General features: G+C 49.3%; 2 protein-coding genes across 2 annotated transcripts; both read right to left on the bottom strand.

Annotated features, from left to right (window-relative positions):
• Positions 1–1,304: 1,304 nt before the first annotated feature.
• LOC117894709 (serine protease 1-like) lies at positions 1,305–2,153 on the bottom strand. Its single transcript, XM_034801890.1, has one exon. The coding sequence runs from the start codon at positions 2,127–2,129 to the stop codon at positions 1,347–1,349; it is 783 nt and encodes a 260-aa protein (XP_034657781.1). The 5' UTR covers positions 2,130–2,153; the 3' UTR covers positions 1,305–1,346.
• Positions 2,154–2,824: 671 nt separating this feature from the next.
• Positions 2,825–17,821, bottom strand: LOC117895815 (titin). The gene is given in 8 exon segments (XM_034803741.1): positions 2,825–3,425; positions 3,491–4,043; positions 4,114–6,591; positions 6,668–7,524; positions 7,527–8,081; positions 13,127–13,258; positions 13,476–13,650; positions 17,466–17,821. Coding segments are annotated over 8 exon segments (4,959 nt in total). The 5' UTR covers positions 17,604–17,821; the 3' UTR covers positions 2,825–3,354.
• Between the last annotated feature and the right edge of the window lie 1,390 nt (positions 17,822–19,211).

Genomic DNA, 19,211 nt, shown 5'->3' with positions numbered 1-19,211 from the left:
TTATTTGACTCTAGTGTTTGTCTTGCGATTAGCTCGAAGATAAGAAGCAACAACAAACACCGCCAGCGATGGACATTATTCGATGTAATGTTTGTAATAAGTATTTAAATATTGTACATCTTCTATCGATCATCCGTTCTGGGGAGGCGGGACTGCTAACTTAACTCACATTTTTGTGGATTAAGGAACCGTTTAAGCGGGGCAGCAGCAATGGAAATTCAACCCGAATTTCACTGCCGCTGCAGTTGCTTGCTGCTGCGACTGTTTTGTTAATTATTTTAAATTATTTAAATATTTTGTTTGCCTCAATTCGGCTTATACAAGTTTTCAACAAAACAAATTCGATTATTTTGGGTATTAGTTCCACTATTTCCATAGCAACCAGCCTTGCTAGTTCTATGGCTCTCAGCTTTGCTAGTTTCATGGCAACAAGCTTTGGGGCTGGTAAACTGTTATTGCAGACTTCATGATGAAGTGACGTCACGCTAAGTTAAGCTTTATTTATATCTACAGTTATATTTTATTTATTGGTTTTTGTATTTATTTATACAAGTATGTACATATATCCCAGTACTTTAACCACTGTTAGGTACATTCCACTTAACCTTTAAACCTCGTCGCTGTTTTTCGCTAAGCTGCTAAGATTACACGGCCATAAATTGATTACAATTTTCAAATTTATTCAAAACAAATGAATTATCGTTTGAGAAAGAACACAAACTCAGCGGCACTTTACATGCAATCTCTGGGCATAAATTCAACTGCTGAAAGGCACCCAAAAAAAACCAATAAACAAATACATAAATCTGAATCGAAGCTGAATACTCAATGAACGTGTGACTTGGCACATATCAACTTATTGTAAAGTGGTTTGCTTGACACGCGATGCACTGCACATCCTGTAGTAGTGAAAATATTTATGAATGGAGATTGCCGGAAAGCGGAGTCGCAAATTGTAATCAATAAAGTGGGTTTATCAGGTGCTACTTCTACTTTTCTTCTTTGAACTCTCTCAATCTCTCTTTGTAGAGCACTTGCTTTACCAGACAAAAATCTCAATTGAAGAAGGTTCCTATCGGAAGTCATGATTAGTAATCCAAAAGCACTCAAGCGATCAGACACGCATTTATCAGTATTGGCTTAACCTCTTTTCTTATCTGTAGAGATCTTAGAATTAGTCAAAGTTCCCCCTAGAAGACAGTTCTCCTTTAGCAACAAAAACCCAGCGATCCCCTCATCCCACAGGCTCTCTTGTATGCTGCGAATTCCCCCCTAAAAGTTTCATAATTTTCACAACCAAATAATTTGCTGTTCAACTTTAATTTATTTCAAAACTTTTTCAAAGTTTAGTAAGAAATTCCAGTGTGGTCACGGATCCAGTCCAGGTGGTAGGTGACGCGCTGGAAGCCAGCGGGATGGCCGGCCTGGCAGCCAGCACCGGACACCCAGTTGGTGACACCGACCAGCTTGCCGCCGTCGTGTGAGACCAATGGGCCGCCAGAGTCGCCACCGCATGTGCCCTTGCCATCGACGACACGGACGCAGATGATGTTGTCGCCGACGGTGCCGGTGCCGTAGTAGCTGGCGCACTCGGAGTTGTGGATGATCTGGAGATCGGCGCACTGCAGCCAGTCGGGCAGTGGGCTGCCGTCATAGGTGCCGCCCCAGCCGCAGGCGACGGCCCACCACTCGTTGTAGTCGTTGTAGCGATCGTTGTAGCTGGGCAGCTCCACCTTGTTGACCATGTGCCAGAAGTCCACATGGGGAATGCGGATCAGGGCGATGTCAGCGTTCGAGTGCGAGATGAAGTTGTTCCTGCCAACCCAGTGGGTGTACTGGGCGTTGGTGCGCCACGTGGCACCGAAGTAAACGGTCACAGAGTCAGCGTTTCCGATGCAGTGCTCGGCGGTGAGGACCCAGTCGTGGGCAATGATGGAGCCACCGCACCACCAGCCGCCGCTGAAGCCCAGGCCAACGGTGTAGGGTGCCTTGCCCTCCGGGGCCGCATAGCCATTGGTGATGCGTCCCTCGATCTTGGTCACCTTGGGCAGATCCTTGGGATGAACCACGCTCTCGTAGGCCGAGGCAGAGGCCACAGCCAAAGCCAGAATTGTAATGAATACCTTCATGTTGCAGATACAACTTGTTCTTGGCTCCCTTCCGCGTTGCCTTTTATACTCGGGAGGCTCGTAAATACGATCGAGATTAAGAACTTGGCCAAGATAACTGCTGGGCGAGTGCAGTACTAAATCAAAGACTATCTATGCCCAGATTATTCTACAATATGTAGGGGCCATTGACGGCGATGACAGTATATTCCGGGCAGTGCTCCGTCGCTGGACTATCCCAGCACATGATATCATCATGGAATATTTTATGCGCTGCCCAGAAGCAGGCAACATTTGTGCGTCTGAGTTTCAGTTTAAATTTCCTCTAAACAAACTCACTTTAATACAATTTGTAAACAGTTTTTTGTATGTTTTAAATAGATTTTATTTTCTTTTTATTGTCATTTCATTTGTTGATGCATTTTTCGCCCTGCTTCAATGGATTTGATTTTTATTCTGATACTTGGCTGTGACTTTGAGAAAATGTCTGCGTCTGTGTCTGTGTGTGTGTGTACCCTAAATACATACAATACATACAAATACATGGAATAAGTTATAGGGGGAATAATAGTTAAAAACTGATCTTTATCATCGAACGATCTCGTTTACTTATTTACAAATAATTAATCAATAAAAATGCATCAATTTTCATGGGAGCGGGAAGCGATTCTCTGCCCTTCCCTTTTCCTTTTCTGTTTTCGTTTCCGTTTTGTGGGTCTTGCCGGGCCAATAATTTAAATAAATTAGATTAGAAAATTTGCATAAAACTAAACTAAATGAAGATTGTTTGTGTGTTCGTGTTCGTGTAGTGTAGTTCCTCTTTTGGGGGAGTGGGCATGAAGGTTAAATAAATAGTTAAATGGTTGGGGGACAGGGATGAGTAGAATAAATAATCGAAATGGGTTGTGTGGGTGTTGGTGTGTGTGGATGTGTCTTTTTTTAGGGTTGCGTCCATTAGCTCAATTGACAAACATCACTGGCTCAAAGGGTCAGCCCCTTTGATAGCAAGGGGTCAATTGGGCGTGGCAAGGGGCGCAGCTAAAATCATAAATAAATAAATAAATAATTTTTCGTTAAAATATCAACCTTAAATTCTAGTCAAAAATGTGTCTCGAATATGCAGGGGGGGAATAAAGTTCGATAAAGCGACAGTTAGTGTTGGAAAGCTTGAATAATAGTGTGGCAAAACGTTGCAGTCGGTGTTGAATAATTGGTTTCGGATCCCTATAATTCCTCTCTCTCCTTTCTACCACAGCGGCATGGGGCGTTGCCGGGCGAGATAGCCGGGCAGGCTGGCAGCAGTTGGGGCAGGACAACCTACAGAAGATCAAAGAGAAGATTAGCTCATTTATTCCTGCAGATAATCCTCTAGTTCCACTTACGACACACGGCACAGGTCTGCTCGTCGGTGCCATCCCCGCATCCATCGCGTCCGGAGCACACAATGGCCGTGGAGCGGCACAGTCCGTTGCTGCAACGATGCGGACAGTAGGCATCGGCGGAGTCGCGTCGTCCACCGCCCAGCAGGCCACCCGCATCGAAGAGACGCATAAAGATGCTGGGCACAGAGCGTGAGCCGCACAGATGCGGCGGCTCGTCGCTGCCATCCTTGCAGGACACAATGGCGTTGCAGTACTCGTACTCCGGCAGGCACTCGCCGCTCTTGCAGCGGAACGTGTGCTCGGGACAGGCGTTGCCGCCCTTGAAGCTGCCATCGCAGCCGAGCTCATCCTCGCCATGGGGACACTGCTTGCGGCCGTCGCAGAGAGCGGCGCGGGAGATGCAGCGACCGCTGCGCTGGCAGCGGAACGATTCCGTGGGACAGGTCTGGTTCAGTCGCGCATTGTGGGTGCACTCCTCGTCGGAGTCATCGTTGCAGTCGGCGCGTCCATCGCACACAAAGAACCACGAGATGCAAACGCCACTGGAGCGGCACTGCAAAAGAGGAGAGAGAAAGGGTTAACTTCAACCGATCCCTTGGGCTTTTGCTGCTTTTTGCACTTACCTGAAAGGTGCCCGGACTGCAGCCTGTACTCTGAGCACTGCACTGACCCTCAGCTTGCTCGCTGCTGCCGGCACAGTCGCAAACGCCGCGTGCATTGCACACCGTATGGGGATCCGAGAGCTGGCACTGGCGATCGCTGCTGCAGGCCAGGCCCAGGGAGATGGCCTCTAAGCCCAGGTCCACGCGCTTGCGCAGCTCCGAGGCAAGATTGAACTGTGAAGAGGAGAAGGACGGCGCCACTGGCTCCGGCGTCGGCTCATCTGTGGTCATTAGGGGCATCAGCGTGGTGGCCACGGGCGCTGCGGGTTCCATGAGCGTCACACGGCTGGCCAGACCCAGCATGGTCTGCGTGGTGATCTCCACAATGTCGGCGGGATTGGGTGTGGCCTCCTCGTGGGCGCTGGCATGTGCGGCAGGCTGCTCTTCGATGTGATTGCTGTCCAGCTCCTGGATGCCATCGACGCTGGTGGTGGACTCCACAATGAGGTTGTCCGATTCGAGTTCGTTGATGCGAATGGGCTGAGAGTTATCGCTGAGATCGAAGGGCAGTTCCTCGGGGGATAAGGTGGCCTCCTGCTCCTGCTCCTGCTGCTGCTGCTGCTCCTGGGGTTCCTTCACGGTGGTGGCTTCCTCTGGCAACGATTCAGTTTCCTGCTGCTCCTCTGGATAGAAGGTGATTAGCTTCTCATCATCCTTGGCATCAGTGGTGGATTCTTCAGCTTCCTCTGCTGCGGGACTTGCTGTCGTTTGAGCTGCATCCCCCTCCTGCTCCTCTTCATCGTTTGCTGCCTCCGCAAAGAGATCTGGAATGGCGGGAATCTGCTCCTGCTCTGACTCTGCTGGCGCTTGCACCTGCTCCACGTGCTCCTCGTCGTGTGTTTCATCAGCCTCTGCCACAAGATCGGGTATAGCTGACTCAACTGGCGTGGCTTCCTCCTCCTCCTCCTCCTCGTTGTCCTCGGTGGCCTCCACCATGGGCACGGTTTGGGCAGGCTGCTGGCCGAAGGGCACGGGCGGCACGGTGCTGTCACCCTCCAGCATTAGGTCGCTGAGAATGTCGGCAATGCTCTCGCTCTCATGGAACTTCTCCGGGTCCTGCTCCTCGCTGACAATGGCACTGATCTGAGGCGCCACAGTGGACTCGGCGGTGGCTTCTTCCTCATCATCATCTTCGTCATCGTTGGATGCTAGCTGTGCGGGTGTGGTCTCCGTTTCGGTCTCTGCCTCAGCCTCCGCTTGATTGTAATCCTCCTCTGCCGTGGCCACTGGCTTGTGTTCATCCTCCTCCTCCTGCTTGGGCAGCTCTTGCAGGTGCTCGATGCTGGTGTAGTCCAGCTCTGGCTTGCTGAGCTCCTCCTCCTGCTGTGGCTCCCCCTCTGGCTTGGCTTCCTGCTCCACATTCGGTTCGGCACCTTGAATGATGTTATCATTCTCAGTTTTAATGGTTTCCGTTTCATCTTTATGGCTCTGCAGCGGCTCCTCGGCACTTTCACTGCGCTCCGTGACAGTTTCGTCTTGCAATTCGCTTTCCACTTCGCTCAATGATGGAGTGATCTCTGTCAGTGCCTCGCTCGCTTCCGGCTCAATATCTTCGGGTGTCTTAATTGGCAGCTGCTCTGGCTGTGGATCCACATCTGCATCTGCATCTGCATCCACCTGCGACACTTCATCATTAGCAATGGCTTGAGGCAACACTTCACTGTCCTGCTCGGTGACTGTTTCGGTTTGTGGCTCCTCTGGGCTTAGCTCTGCCTGTGGCTCTGCAATTGCTTCCGACACTGCAGGCGTTTTAATTGCATTTGCATTTTCCACCAGGGTGAGCTCTGCCTCTGCCTCTGCCTCTGCCTCTTGCTGCTGCTCCTCCTCCTGTTCTGGCTGCTGTTCGGTGCTGGAAATTTCTGGTTCTTGGAGTGCCGCCTCTGTGGTCTGTTGCTCTGCCGCTTGCTCTTGCTCCTCCTCCGGCTGCTGCTCAACTGGCGCCAATTCATCATCATTTGTTGGGTATGTCAATTGTTCGTGCTCTGCTTCGATGATTGCCACCGTCGCTGTCTCTGTCTCTGACTCTTCCTCCTTCTCCAACTCAGTGTCTTCCAGCTGTGTGTCTTCTTCCTCGTGCTCTGGTTGCTGCTGCTGCTGCTGCTGCTGCTCCTCTTCAACTGGTTTCACTTTGATTTCTTGTGGCTCTGTTGTGGCTTCATCTGCATCTTGTTGGATCTCCTCCACTGGCTCTTGGACTGCCTCTGCCTCTGCCTCTGCCACACTCTCCTCCTCCTCCTCCTGCTGCTGCTGCTGCTGCTGCTCCTTCTCTGCTTCGCTGGCAATCTCTTCCGCTGCTTGGGGCTGTGTCTCTTGCTCTTGATCTTGATTTAATTGATTGCCTACATTTAAATCATCTTCGCCACTTGTCGGCTTGATGTCGGCGCTTTGTTCTGCCTGATCGATTTCAGTCTCCGTCGCCGGTTCCGTCTCTGGTTCAGGCTGCCTTCTCCTCCGTGGCCTCTGCCTCTGGTTGCTGCTGCTGCTGCTCTGTTTCAGCTTCCACTTGTGGGGCAACTTCTGTTGTTGCCACCACTTCTGCGGCTTCGGTTTGTGTCTCTGGCTGCTCCACTTCCTCTTCAGCCTCTTCCTCAGGCACTTCCTTTTGGCTTTCACTCTCTGGCTGCTCCTTTGCTGGCTCTTCGATCTTCAGCGCTTCTGTTTGCTCCACCTGCTGCGACTCCTCCTGCGCCTCCTCCTTGGCTGGAACTTCATCATTAGCCACTGCCGCGATGTCTGGCGTTGCCATCTCATGATCCCCCGAAGCTTGATCCTCCTCCTCCTCCTCCTCTTCGGGCAGCTCCACTTCTGTCGCCTTCGTCACACTTTCAATTTCTGCAGCTCCTCCACCTCCACCTCCATCCACGGGTATCAATTCCTCGTCAGCCACCGTCTGTGCCGGCTCCTGATCGTCTTCATCCTGCAGCAGCGCTTGGCTCTGAGTCGTGGCCTCTGCATCAGTCTCGCTCTCGGCCTCAATGGGCACCAACACCTCATCAGCATTATCATTATGATGATGATGGTCTGCCGTCTGCTGCTCCTCCTCTTTGTCAGCCTCCATCTCCGCCTCCTCGACGGGCGTTTCATAATCGAATTTCATGGTATCGTCGACGGGCAATGAGGCAATCTCCTCAGCGCCCGAGGCCTCCTCCACAGCATCCTCTCCATCGACATGCTCTGCCTCGTACTGATGTTCGGGCTGCTCCCCCACCAGCTCTGGCCTCGTCTCGTGCTCCTCTGTGTACTCCTCATCGATCTTGTAGGGATAATCCTCGGTGGGGCCGCCCTCCGTCTCCTGCTCCACACCCACAGCATTCTCGGTGGGCACATCGGCGGGTGTCAGCAGCTGTTGGCTGCCAGTGGTGGCAGCATCCTCATGAGCTGCCTCAGCTGCTGCATCTCTGCTGCTTCCTTTTCCGCATCCTGCTGCTCCTGCTGCTGTGTGAGTTCCGTCTCCTCATGCGCCATGTCTATGGCCTCCAGTTTCTCGCCATTGTCCAGCTCCGAGATCTCTGGCCGCAGCTTGACAGCCTCGCCATCGTCTTCCTCTAGCGTTTGCTCCTCCACGCTGGCCGGCAGCTCATCCTCCAGCTGCATGGGCGCGGCAGTTGTCGTTGTCGTGGTTGTGGTTGTTGCCCTTGTGGTGGGTGCAGGAGTTGTTGTCGTTGTTGTTGTCGTCGTTGTGGTGGTGTATCTCCTCGTTGTAGGCTCTGGTGTCGTGGTGGTTGTTGTTGTGGTAGTTGTCAGCTTCTCCACCTTCTCGCTGGGCTGCTCTTCCGTGGCTGGTGCCTGGCACTGTCCGGCAATCATCTTTGTGGGTGCCGTGCACTGGCAGCGTCCAAAGAGATTTGGAATCAGGAAATCGCAGTGGGTGCGTGTATCAAACATTTGGCAGTGGGCGTGGCTGTAGCAAACGGCACCGGGATGGGCAGCTGCAACGAGCAGAAGAAAAAAGAAGGAAGGAAAAAAAAGATTCTCATGAGAATTTTGTTGTATTTTTTTTTTTGCATTTCTTGCAGCGCTTGCAGATCTAATTCTCGATGCTTTATGGATGTGTTATTAAGTTAACCGTAAACCGAACTCTCCGGCAAGCACCAAATGCATATTAAAAACTCATCATCGTCATCATCATGTGCAGCAACAGAGCAACAGCAGCAACAGAGCAACACCCCAACAGCAGCAAGCGGCAAGCGGCAAGCGGCAAGCGGCAGTTGCAGTTGCCCCCGAGTGGTGCAACGAGTACGAGGCCCACAGGCATTAGGCCGCCTTCGACAGGCCTAATAACCGTCAATAAAGTCAACTGCAACTGCATCAACCTCGACGCATGCAGCGGTTCCCGCCTACCCCCCTCTCCCTTGCTCACAAAAAAGAGAGGAACGAACCGCCAGTGACGTCGCCCATTCCCATTACCGTTCCTCATCAGCATTCCACTCGCCTGCCTGCCTGCCTGCCTGCCTGCCTGCCACCTGCGTGTCTGCCCGAACAGCCACTGGAATCTCAGAGCTCTCTGACTCTGACCCACTTTCTGGACTAGCTGCAGAGTCGAGAGCCAAAGAGCCGCAGTTGCTGCCGCAACTTGTTTTCACTTGTTTCGTTTTTGGTGTGGCAGGCAAACTGTGCAACTGTGCAACTAGCAACCTGGCGACATGCCATTTACCAGCAGCCACTGGAGCCACAGAGCAGCCAGGCAGCAGCCACCTGCAGTGGCCCTTAGGGCAGTGTCTGCTCAGAGTTTCCAGCAGGAGTTTGCTCAGAGTTTCTTTGTGTGGCAGAGCTCATAAATCTGTGTGTGCCCTTTCGATCGAACCCTCTCGGGGAATTTCATTTCCAACATCCAAACTCAAGTCAAACGTTTTCTGTCGGCATTTCACCAAAGGCCTTTAGCCGGCGTTTTGTTTTTTTTTGGCATTTGGCATTGGCCACTGGGGGGAACCGGTTGCAGCTGAAGTTAAAGCCAAAGTCAAAGCCAAAGCACATAAAAGGCAAACGGCAAACGTGGCGTATACTTAACGAATGCAACGCCACTGACACTGACACTGGCACTGACTTTGACTCTGACGCTGACGCTGACTCCAGCTCTGATGCTGACGCTGACTCTGTGGCGACTCCAACGTCTTTGCCATTCCAAATGCGAGTAGCTCAAACGTGTCTCTCGCTGCAGCTTTGACACCAATATGGCAGCAACCAGGAAGATCTCTCTCTTTGTCTCTCGCTCTCTCTGCTTGTGTCTCTCTCTATGACCATAGTTGGCGCAAAATGTTTGGCTTCATCTTTCACTTTTATATAACACAAAGGAAGGAGCAGCAGCAGCAGCAGCAGCAGCAGCAGCAGCCGCAGGAGACCCTGGGAGCTGCGTTCTCGGGCGCTGACCAAAAACGATGATCGATCTGCCACTCCCCCTAATCAGGGGGCACCCTCTGGGGGCATGTTTGCTGCTGCTGCCACTGCTGTTGCTGCTGTTGACAGGTTGCATGCGAATTGCTGCACGACTGGCAGTCCGCCTGTAAACCTAACCCACTTCGATTACTCCGTGGGGCGCTCTCGCTGCTGCAAACGCGTGTGAAAATTGCTCGGTGGCGCGGCTGGAGATCTCTGCAGGCATCATAAACCATAATTCCCATCAAAATCAGCATAAATTATTATTGAAGCTGCCATGTGGCTTGATCTGTCGCTGCCGGTGGCCGGAATTGCGAAATCTGTGTCAACTGCCACCAGCACGCACAGATACAGATACAGATACAGATGCCGGCCACAGATACACTTGTATCTGCACTTGTGGCTGTGGATCTGCGTTGCATTCCTGTGGCTTTAATAAGTCTCTTTACTGCCGGGCAACTTTCATTAGCAGCGCCAATTGTGGCGCGCAACAAATATCGTAAAATATCTCCAAGTGCCGCAGTGGATTCTTCTTTGTTGTTTTGTTTATAACTTTTTGCTACACGTAATTAATTGTGGCACTTTGCATGAGGCATGAAAATGCTATGGGGTCTGAGGTTTTCCTGCCATTATGAGCTGTTTTTTCTTATTGTTTGCGGAAGTGGCCAAAAGTGCTGCCACCAGCTGAGGCACTGCCTTTGCCACTGTTCCACATAATTTGCATTGCAATTTGGCATTTGGCGCAATTTAGTTTCAAATGGCCACCAAAACCGCCACCATTCATTCTGGCCATTTTCTGCTTCAGCTTCTTGGCCGCAAATTAACACAGTTTGAGGCTTTTGACTAACGCTTTTGTGGGTCATGCGAAATGAAATGGAATTCATCGCTTTTTGCTTTTTTCTTGACTCTGTTTCGTGTGGCTTTTGGGTGTCGCAAGGGAAAGTAATTTTCCGCTGCTGAGTTTCGGCAGCTCTGCAGAAAGTGAGTTGCGTTGACAATTTGCTTTTCTTGCTTATATCACGAGAGCAGCTAATGGTTTCCCCAGGCAAAAGCGATGCCTGACACTTTTTCTGCAACTTTGTAAAGCCTGAAACTGAGATCTCGATCTGGCTCTCGCCGCATCTTCTGGCTGTCTGTTCATTATCTGTTTGAATGCAAAGACTTGCTCGTACGTGGCATACTTTTGTGCCCCCCAACATGAGCTCTCTTTCCAACGTGCCCCAAGGGGTGGCAGCGAGGGGAGTTTGTCATACGAGAGAGCTCATAAAGATCGTTGGTTGGGCTGGTAGGAAATGTTCTTATTGTTCTTGCTGCCTCGTTAAAAAAGGCCACAAAAAGCAAAAAGCAAATAGCAAACAGGGAACGTAGCAACGGCCAATCCCGGTATGGGGCGCCTCGACTTCGATGGGTTAAGGTGCATGGGAAACTGGAACAAGTGGCAGTTAGCTAAACCGAATGCCACCGAATGGGGCAGCAGCAGAGGCGGCGTCGCAGACAGAGACAGAGACACAGCGAGCGAAAGCCTGACAAGCTCACAAAATCTGGCACACAACTTGCTTCACTTGACCCAAGAGAAAGACAGACAGACACAGAGAGAGAGAGAGAGAAAGACAGACAAAGAGAGGGGTAGAGATACCAAGAGAGAGAAAGAGATGAAGCTGGGATAAAGTGAATGGTCGTAGGCCGTGCCCATTGCCAAATGTGTGCAACATTTTTTTTTGTCAACTGCAAGCCAAACATTTTTGGTCTCCCGGCTTTTGGGCTCCTGCCTGTACCTGCTGTCTCTTTCACTCACTGAGAACTAATTGGACTTTTTGCTGTGACTTTCTTTTGCTGTGGATGCCATTGGATTGGCGCTTAATCAGTGCAATTTAATTACATTTAAAACCAGCAGCCAGCAGCCGCCGCCAGTCGAGGCAATTAGGCATGTAAAGTAGCGACAGAATGGAAGAACGACAGAGAGAGAGAGAGTACAAAGAGGGAGAGAGAGATATGCCAGATACAAATCAAAGAAGCAGCAAAGAGCTGAAGCTGGAGCTGGAGCTGCACAGGAGACACAGCGCTAAGGATTTTCCTTTTTGGTGAAAGGTTCATTCATTTCATTCCGTTGCCATTGTGCTGCTGCTGCTTTTTTTGGTGAAAGTATCTCATAAATGAATGCCTGCTGGCGCTGCCCCACTGCCTGCCACTTGCCACACAGTAGGCTCGTGTGCACCTGCAGCTGCCTTCTGACCACACGCTCCTCTTGTCATTAAAATTACTTTTTAATTAAATATGTGAAGCGCACTCTCGGCCAGATGTCGCGGCACGCCCTCCCCCTGCCGGATATATAGAATTCGGTGGATATATAATTAAGTCAGCAGAGGGGAGCAAGAGGAGCGCGGAGCGGACAGCAGGCAACTGCCACAGCAGCAGCTACAACAGAACAGGTGAACGGCAATGACACGAACTGTTGCAGTTGCACCATGTCCATGATCGTGCCTCATTGCTCTCCTTTGAACGTGTTCCTGTTGCGCTCTCTCTCGCTCTCGCTCTCTCTCTGTGTCTCTGACAAATTCTCTCGCTGCCAGTCGACATTCATTCTAATCAGATTAACGCCACTTGGCGCCAATGTGCCAATAGGAAGTGGAATTCTCTGCTGCTCGAGCTGGTAGATGACAATCGTTGGACAGCAGGGCTGCAGACCCACGGAAAGCTGTAACTGCAGTGATCACTGATCACAGAACTCTGGAGAACTCTACGGAAGGGATGCCAAATATTTCTTTACTGTGCAGTTCTGGGTCTAACGCTCTTCTGCCTGAGCAAGATATCTTCGCTAAGTTTCCTAGTTTTCCTAGTTTCATTTCTGATTCATCTAATGCCAAAATGATTCATCTATGAGTCAAATCACTGCTCCTCAGCCAGCCCTCAGCTTAGTTGCAGCTTCCAGCCAGCCAGCCAGCCAGCCAGCCAGCCAGCCAAAAATGAAGCCTCGAAGTAGCGCTCGAAATGTATCTTTCACACATCTTTCACACACACAGACAGATCAGAAAGAAAGATCGAAGAGATCTCTGGAGTCTAGAGTCAAACATTTACATTTTACATTTGAGTTGCCGTTCTGTTTGGTTCTCTTCGCTTCTCTGCGGCGATTTCTAGCCAGGTTGTTAGCCAGTTCTTGGAAAATTAACCAATTATGCGTATAATTAGTGACACGATTGTCTGCCTAGAGTGTGTATCTGTGTGTGTTGGTTCGTTATTGCATTGCCATTGTTATGGCCATGTTAATTGCCTGTGTCAAGTGGCAGCAAAGTGCGGCAAGGGAAAATCTCTGCGCAAACACAGGAAATGTTTGCTGCCACACAAGGGTGCGTGACATTCCACAAACGAAGAGGGATCAGAGATGGTAGTGGGTAAAATGATAAGCAATCAAAGAGAGAGATGATTCCGTCTGTGGCATCTGTGGCCAGAGCTGCGTTCGTTTATTGCAAACAGCGAAACGAACAGATCAGTTAATGATATTATTAAGAGTTAATGTTAATGCTTTCTGAATGTTGCAACATCGTGTGTGTGGAGTGTGCTTAGGGCCACAATAGTTGCTGGCCAACGGTCGCCAGATACTTACGTCCCAGACAGGTGTGCTTGCGGAACTGCAAGAATCCCTCGACGCAGCGGCAGGCCCCATCCAGGCAGCTGCTGTTGGCCACCTTCATCGAGCATTGCTCGCTCAGTTGGCAGTCGCCGCCCAGCAGTTGGGCTGTAAAGAAGAGAGACAGAGAAGGAGTTAGAGTGAGAGTCGCGTCGCTGTTGAGTTGTGTTAACGGTTCTTGGATGCAGCGTTGCACCCCATTGTTTGCCCACAAACAGGCAAACATTCTTTGGGTCCAATGTTTGTCCCAGTCGTCCCCCCTGGCCCATGCCACTCCCACTCGGCTCCATTTGGGGCCAACCAAAGATTGACATTGCCTACTTACATGACAAACAGCGCTTGGAATTCAGTTGAACAAAATATGGCGCACACTCGCAGTAGCCGAGGGCCGAGCAGCTGGAGCCCTTGATGAAATCTGTACAGTCCATGTCATGCTGGCACTTGTCACCCAGCTCCAAAGCCTCACTGCTCGTCAGCAGCACTGTGAACATGATGAGAAGCTGCAAAAGCGAAGAAAGGAAATGTTTTAAAGATTAAATAAGGAAAAGAATTTCGAGTGGAAGATGTGTGAAAAGTGGAAGGGAATCCTTCACAAAGAGTGCGAAAATATGATGATATTTATTCCTATTTTTGTTAGTCCGTGTTCGCAGCTCTTTCCCATCTAAAAATCTGCTTCTCCCGCTTCTGTTCCACTGCCCAAAATTACCCAATTTAAAGTGCATAAATTTTGCTATTCAATTTGCTGCTTAGCTTGGCACAAACTATGATTAAGTAATGCACAAAGAGATCGCAACTTAACAGAAATGAGCCAACAAATTGGCCAACAACATGGATCTTGGCCACAAACTCTCCTCCCCAGAGATGCTCTAACCCAAAGAAAAAACCAACAAATTGCCCGAATGCACGGAATATTCGTAGCCGACAAAAAGCCACAAAAAAACAGCAAAAAGCGCCTCTAATCGGCAGTAATCGGCGCAGTTTGCTGAAGTCTGTTTTATGAATGAAATACCGCTTGGGGTGTACGAGTAAGTGTATCGGGCATAGACACAGTTAACCGGAGAGAGAGGGAGAGAGAGATATGTGGCAGATGCCTTAAGCGATACGAGACGCAGGTTGTAAAACAAAATTAACAGTTGCCTGAACACCGCGCACACGCCCCAAGGGGGTGAGTAGGGAGTATGGTGCCCGGGGGCATACGTACTTGGGATCTATAATTAAAAAAAAAGAACAACAAGAAACCGAAACAAAAACCAAGGGAACCCACGACTAGCCAAGAAAAGGCGTAGAACTACGCTTCGAGCTGCTGAATCTTTTGTGTAGGTTTTTTTGTTTGCAGTTAGAACGTGTGCTCTGGCTCTGCTCCGACTCTGCTCTGTTGTTGGCTAATAAATAAGCTGAATTTTGTGGCAAGTGGAGAGTGCAATGTACTTTCTGCTCATCGCGAACGAGCGCCACACGCCATTAATTATGGTCTCTGGGCTGGGGCTCTCGGGGGCATTACCTAACCGAAACACAGACACAGATACACAGAGATACACGGCAGAGTTGGGTAACTGGGTTTCGGTTTCGGGTTCTATTCTTTTGCATACTGAGCAACGGTACTCCTGCTGGTGCCTCTCCCCCGCTTCAGTTTTCGCTGACGCATTAAATTCAATGATTACATAAAGTTTGCGTTCACGGAGGGGAATTCCACCTGGTCAGCCCCAGTCCCAACCCCTTCCTCAGCCGCTAATTGGTAAGAGAATTCTCCAATTTGGATGCCAATTCCACAGTCACGCAATCCGAGACGACTCCTCCTCTGCCCCACTCCCTCCCTCTGTTATCTGTGTAGAATTGTACAAGTTGAGACATTAAAACCACAGTTACATGTGGCAGCGAGGGTCCAACTTTGTTGCCAGCCCAAGAATCCTTTTCCCCCCATCGTTGATTGTGATAAATGAAGATGTGTATCCCATGATTCGTGGAAAAGTAAGTACTTATTGGCATGGGGGGAATCTTTCCCATGTGTAATTTGAAATTCTTGGAATTTAAACATAATTTTAGGCTAGCAAAAATATTACAAGTTCCAATGAAAAACTACAGGAATAAAACCCAAGCTATTCCCAATGGAAACTCAATTTCTTTGGCAGTAAAACCACAAACAAAAGTGTTTTATTTTCTAAGCACTCAAGACTGTTTTTCTGCTCAAATAACACACGGATTTACAGCACTCCAGCGAGGTGCCAACGATTGTTAAAGAGCCACAAGAAAAAGCACTCAATGGACCACTCCAGAGATCAATGGCAAGAGGAATACAAAACAAATCGGAGCCACTCGAAGCGGGTAAAAGTATCTCCGCATCTCCGCAGCTCGGCATTGAAACAGAAACAGAACCTGAATCGAAAAGCCAATACGAATGAAATGGAACCGGCGGCATCAATAAAATGTCAATAAAGAATGAGTAGAAATTGTTTAATTACGCTTTCAAGCGGCTTTTCAGCACGAGATACAGATACTCGTGGAATGGCCAGAGAGGCAGGCCAGAGAATGGTGCAGAGAATGTGTGCGCCATTAGATTGTGTCTGCGGCTGTCTATTGACCCAATAAATAAAAGCCAAGTTACTTTCATTGCCAGCTTATTGTTTTGGGGCAGATTTGACAACCTTTTGGAATGGCTCTCAGGGGAATGCTTATGCAGAGAGGATGCTGCACAGCAGAGCACTGGCTAATAACCGTCGGACCATGTCCACCCGGCAATTTGTAATCCTCCGCCTGGCCATTCATCTTCCAGCTCTTGGCCAAATGTCCGACTGTGTCTTTAAAGCTGCCAAAACATCATTCATCAAGCGGCTGCATCTGCATCTCTCCCTCTATGGATTCTCAGAGTTCTCTCTGGTTCTCTGTCTTGGCATATTTATTTTTCTGTTCTTTCTGTTTTTGGGTTTATGGCCAAGAATTTGTACAATACGCGGCTGTCGGTCTGTCGGTCTGTGCTAATGAAGACCCGTTGCCGTTGCAGTTGCAGTTGCAGTTGTTGTTGTTGTTGATGTTGCATGTTCCTGTTGCTGTTGCTGTTGTTGCCCGTTCGCTCATTGTAATTTCGAATCGTAAAAGAACAGCAAGAACAGCCGCAACAGCAGCAGAACCAACAGCAGCAGCAACAAAAAGGTAAATAATTTTTCGTGTTTTACAAATTACTTTCGTACTTTTGTTGTTGTTGTTGTTTTGTTTAATGATCGTCGGGCGCCAGACCGTCTGCTGACCTTTGGCCGGGCGGTCCAAGTGCAGGTGGAGCAGACAGAGCAGAGCCCAACATGGCTGCACAAGATGAATGCACTTGAGGGGCTTTGGGGCTGACCAGAACCCAGAACAGAACATTGAAATGGATAAATTGTTTGTTGTCCAAAGGCAACAGAGAGTGGGTAAGCCCCTCCAAGCCCTTGCTGGCCTGGGATTAAAGATGAAAAATGCATTGGATTATAAGGAAAAGTTATGGAAAGATAAAAAAAAAAACTTGGAGAGAAACGACAGCACTAAAACATAATAAATTCCATAAAATTTGCGCAACTTCCTTTCTTTGATGTTTCTTTTTCTTTTTTCTTTTTTCTTTGCTCCGCCGCTAATGAATCCATAAAAAGAGTCAACCAATTCAATAGAAGAACCTATTTATAGGTAAACTAGTTCCCAGCCAAGAGACAGCGAGCGAGGAAACACTCTCTACGAATAGTACACGTACCCATAATAATGATTAAGTGTCGGGCAATGAAATTTTATGAACCAAATAATTCATTCATGCCGAGCTAATGCACACAGAGAGAGAGAGAGAATAAACTCCCACCTTTTATTAGATTAATTTGCCCACATTACTCTCGGATTGAAGAAGTGAAGCGTAGAGACCCCCAACCGATGGTACATCATCATCATCGTCATGGAGGAACCTCATCTGCGAGACTGCCTCCCTATCCATCTATCAGCCACAATTTGACCCAATGGCCGACTTCACAGCTCTTTAAACAGAAAGAAAAGAACGCGCGCGGCCCACGACTGAAGTGCCAAAGCAGGCAGCAGGCGGCAGGCGGCTGGCAGCCCACACCAGAAAAGAAGAGTTGTGCCAAAAAACAACAAAAATGATTGTAGAGAGCTGCTGTTGCTGCTGTTGCTCTTGCTGCTGCCATTAACAATGGTTCGACGGGGCAGTTGACAAACATTTATTTCATTTCATTTCGTTTGCTGTTTGTGGATGCCTTTTTTTGTGGAGCAATTTGAATTGGCAACGCCCTGAAAGGGGGGTGTGCAAAAATGGGAATGGAAGTTGAGTTGAGTTGAGTTCACTTACCGCTAAGAGCCGCTTAACCGTAAAAGCGTTTCCATTGAGCATTGCGATTGTTGCAGGTTGCTTTCTCGCCGATGCTGCTGCCGATGCTGATGCTGACGCTGACGCTGCTGTCGCAGTCGCAGTCGCAGTCGCTGTCATTGTGCCGCTTCTTGAAGCGCTCCCAGAGAAGCGCGCTGCTGCTGCCTCGGGTATCTGTTGCAGTTGCAAGCCAAAGAAGACTCTTCTTGTGTTGAGATCTGTTGAGGTTTTTGCTGGTTGTACTCCTCGTTGCAGTCGTTAATATATGGTTTTTCCTTCTTTCTTTTTTGTTGTTGATTTTTTGTTTCTTTTCGTTTTGCTGTGGAAAGGAGTCGGAGATTTGGTTTTGGGAAAACTTGACTTAAACTTTTGAACTTTTAGGGTCAGAAACGGAACGAAAAACGTTTGGGGTTTTTTCTCCTCCTCCTCTTCTGCTGTGGTGTGTCTTTTTTGAGGGGGCAGCAAAAGGAAATGCGCCCCACAAAAAACAGACCCCAACAGACTACGAACCAAAAAAAAAAGAACGAAATAATAATAATAATAATTTCTGTTTTTATTATTTTGCAGTGGCAAAGTGTGGGCACCGAGAGGGGCACCGGGACCGGCCGGCTAGCTGTCCATACGCCCCTCATTCGCATTCAGTTGGGCGCATTCGAGCGGTGCGCGCTCCACTTTAAAGCGAAAGACGGCAGCAGACGGGAAAACCCAAAAACCGAAAACCCGAAAAACCGAAAACCGAAAAACGAACAACTTAGGCAACGAACTTGCCTCTCCTCAAACTGGAGTGCGGAAACCCCGAAAATGGGAAATTAACACCTGAGCCACGGAACTGGAAGTGAATTCCGTTTTGGGCCTTCCACCTCTCCCTCTTACTCTGTCTCTTTCTGTCTCTTTTGCTATTTTCACTTGCTGTGACGACCTTTGTCTGCCTCTCTCTCTGCCATTCTTTCGCTGTCTTGTGTTCTTTTTTTGTTGGAATTTGGGCAACGTTTTTGTTGTCGCTCGCTGCGGCTGCTGCCTGCTGCCTGCCTGCTGCCTGGCTGCTGCTGCTGCTGCTGTTATAAAATTTCATTTTATTGCAATGCATGAGTCTGGTCCCGTTCCTGGGTCTCTCTTGCTTGTATCTTGGGTCTGTCTGTCGCTTGGGTCTGTCTTCTGGGTCTCAGGTCTGTGAATGTGGCGCTCTCGGGGGCATTACCGTTATGCGGTGCGGTGAAAAAGGTCTATAAAACATCCATCTCCCATCTCCCGCTTTTTTTATAACTTAATAAAAACCCATAGACGGCAGGCGAGTAGGCAGAGCTGAGTAAATGGCCTCCAGAGTTCAATTTAAATTGGACCATGGTGAGAGCTGGGCCTAAGAATTAGTTGATCTCCAGTTTTAGTGCCGTGCCACAACTCTCATGCTAATTCCGCCTCTGGCCTCTGCCTACGTTACTGTCGATGGGTGGGTTTGCGTTCGGGTTCGACTGGGCAGAAGATTACGACTATTTGCATTTGGTCAGCGAAAAGGGTTAGGCCCCCAAAAGGCGGATGTTGTTCATGTGGGGCCAAGAAGGTGATGTGCGTGGGCGTTACTTGTGGATTGCTGCCTCGAGCCCGGAGCAGGGCAAACGGTTCACTTTGCTGACCCACTCAGCAGGCTAGGAGGAGGGCCGCTGGAGATGGGAAATGGAGATGGGGATGGAGCTGAAGATGAAGATGATCTCCCCACAATCGATCAGCATG

This window comes from Drosophila subobscura, chromosome J, assembly GCF_008121235.1.
Source record: "Drosophila subobscura isolate 14011-0131.10 chromosome J, UCBerk_Dsub_1.0, whole genome shotgun sequence".
In the NCBI taxonomy this organism is placed as follows: Eukaryota; Metazoa; Arthropoda; class Insecta; order Diptera; family Drosophilidae; genus Drosophila; species Drosophila subobscura.
Note: the sequence above shows the minus strand (reverse complement) of the source record. Positions and strands in the feature narration are given on the sequence as shown.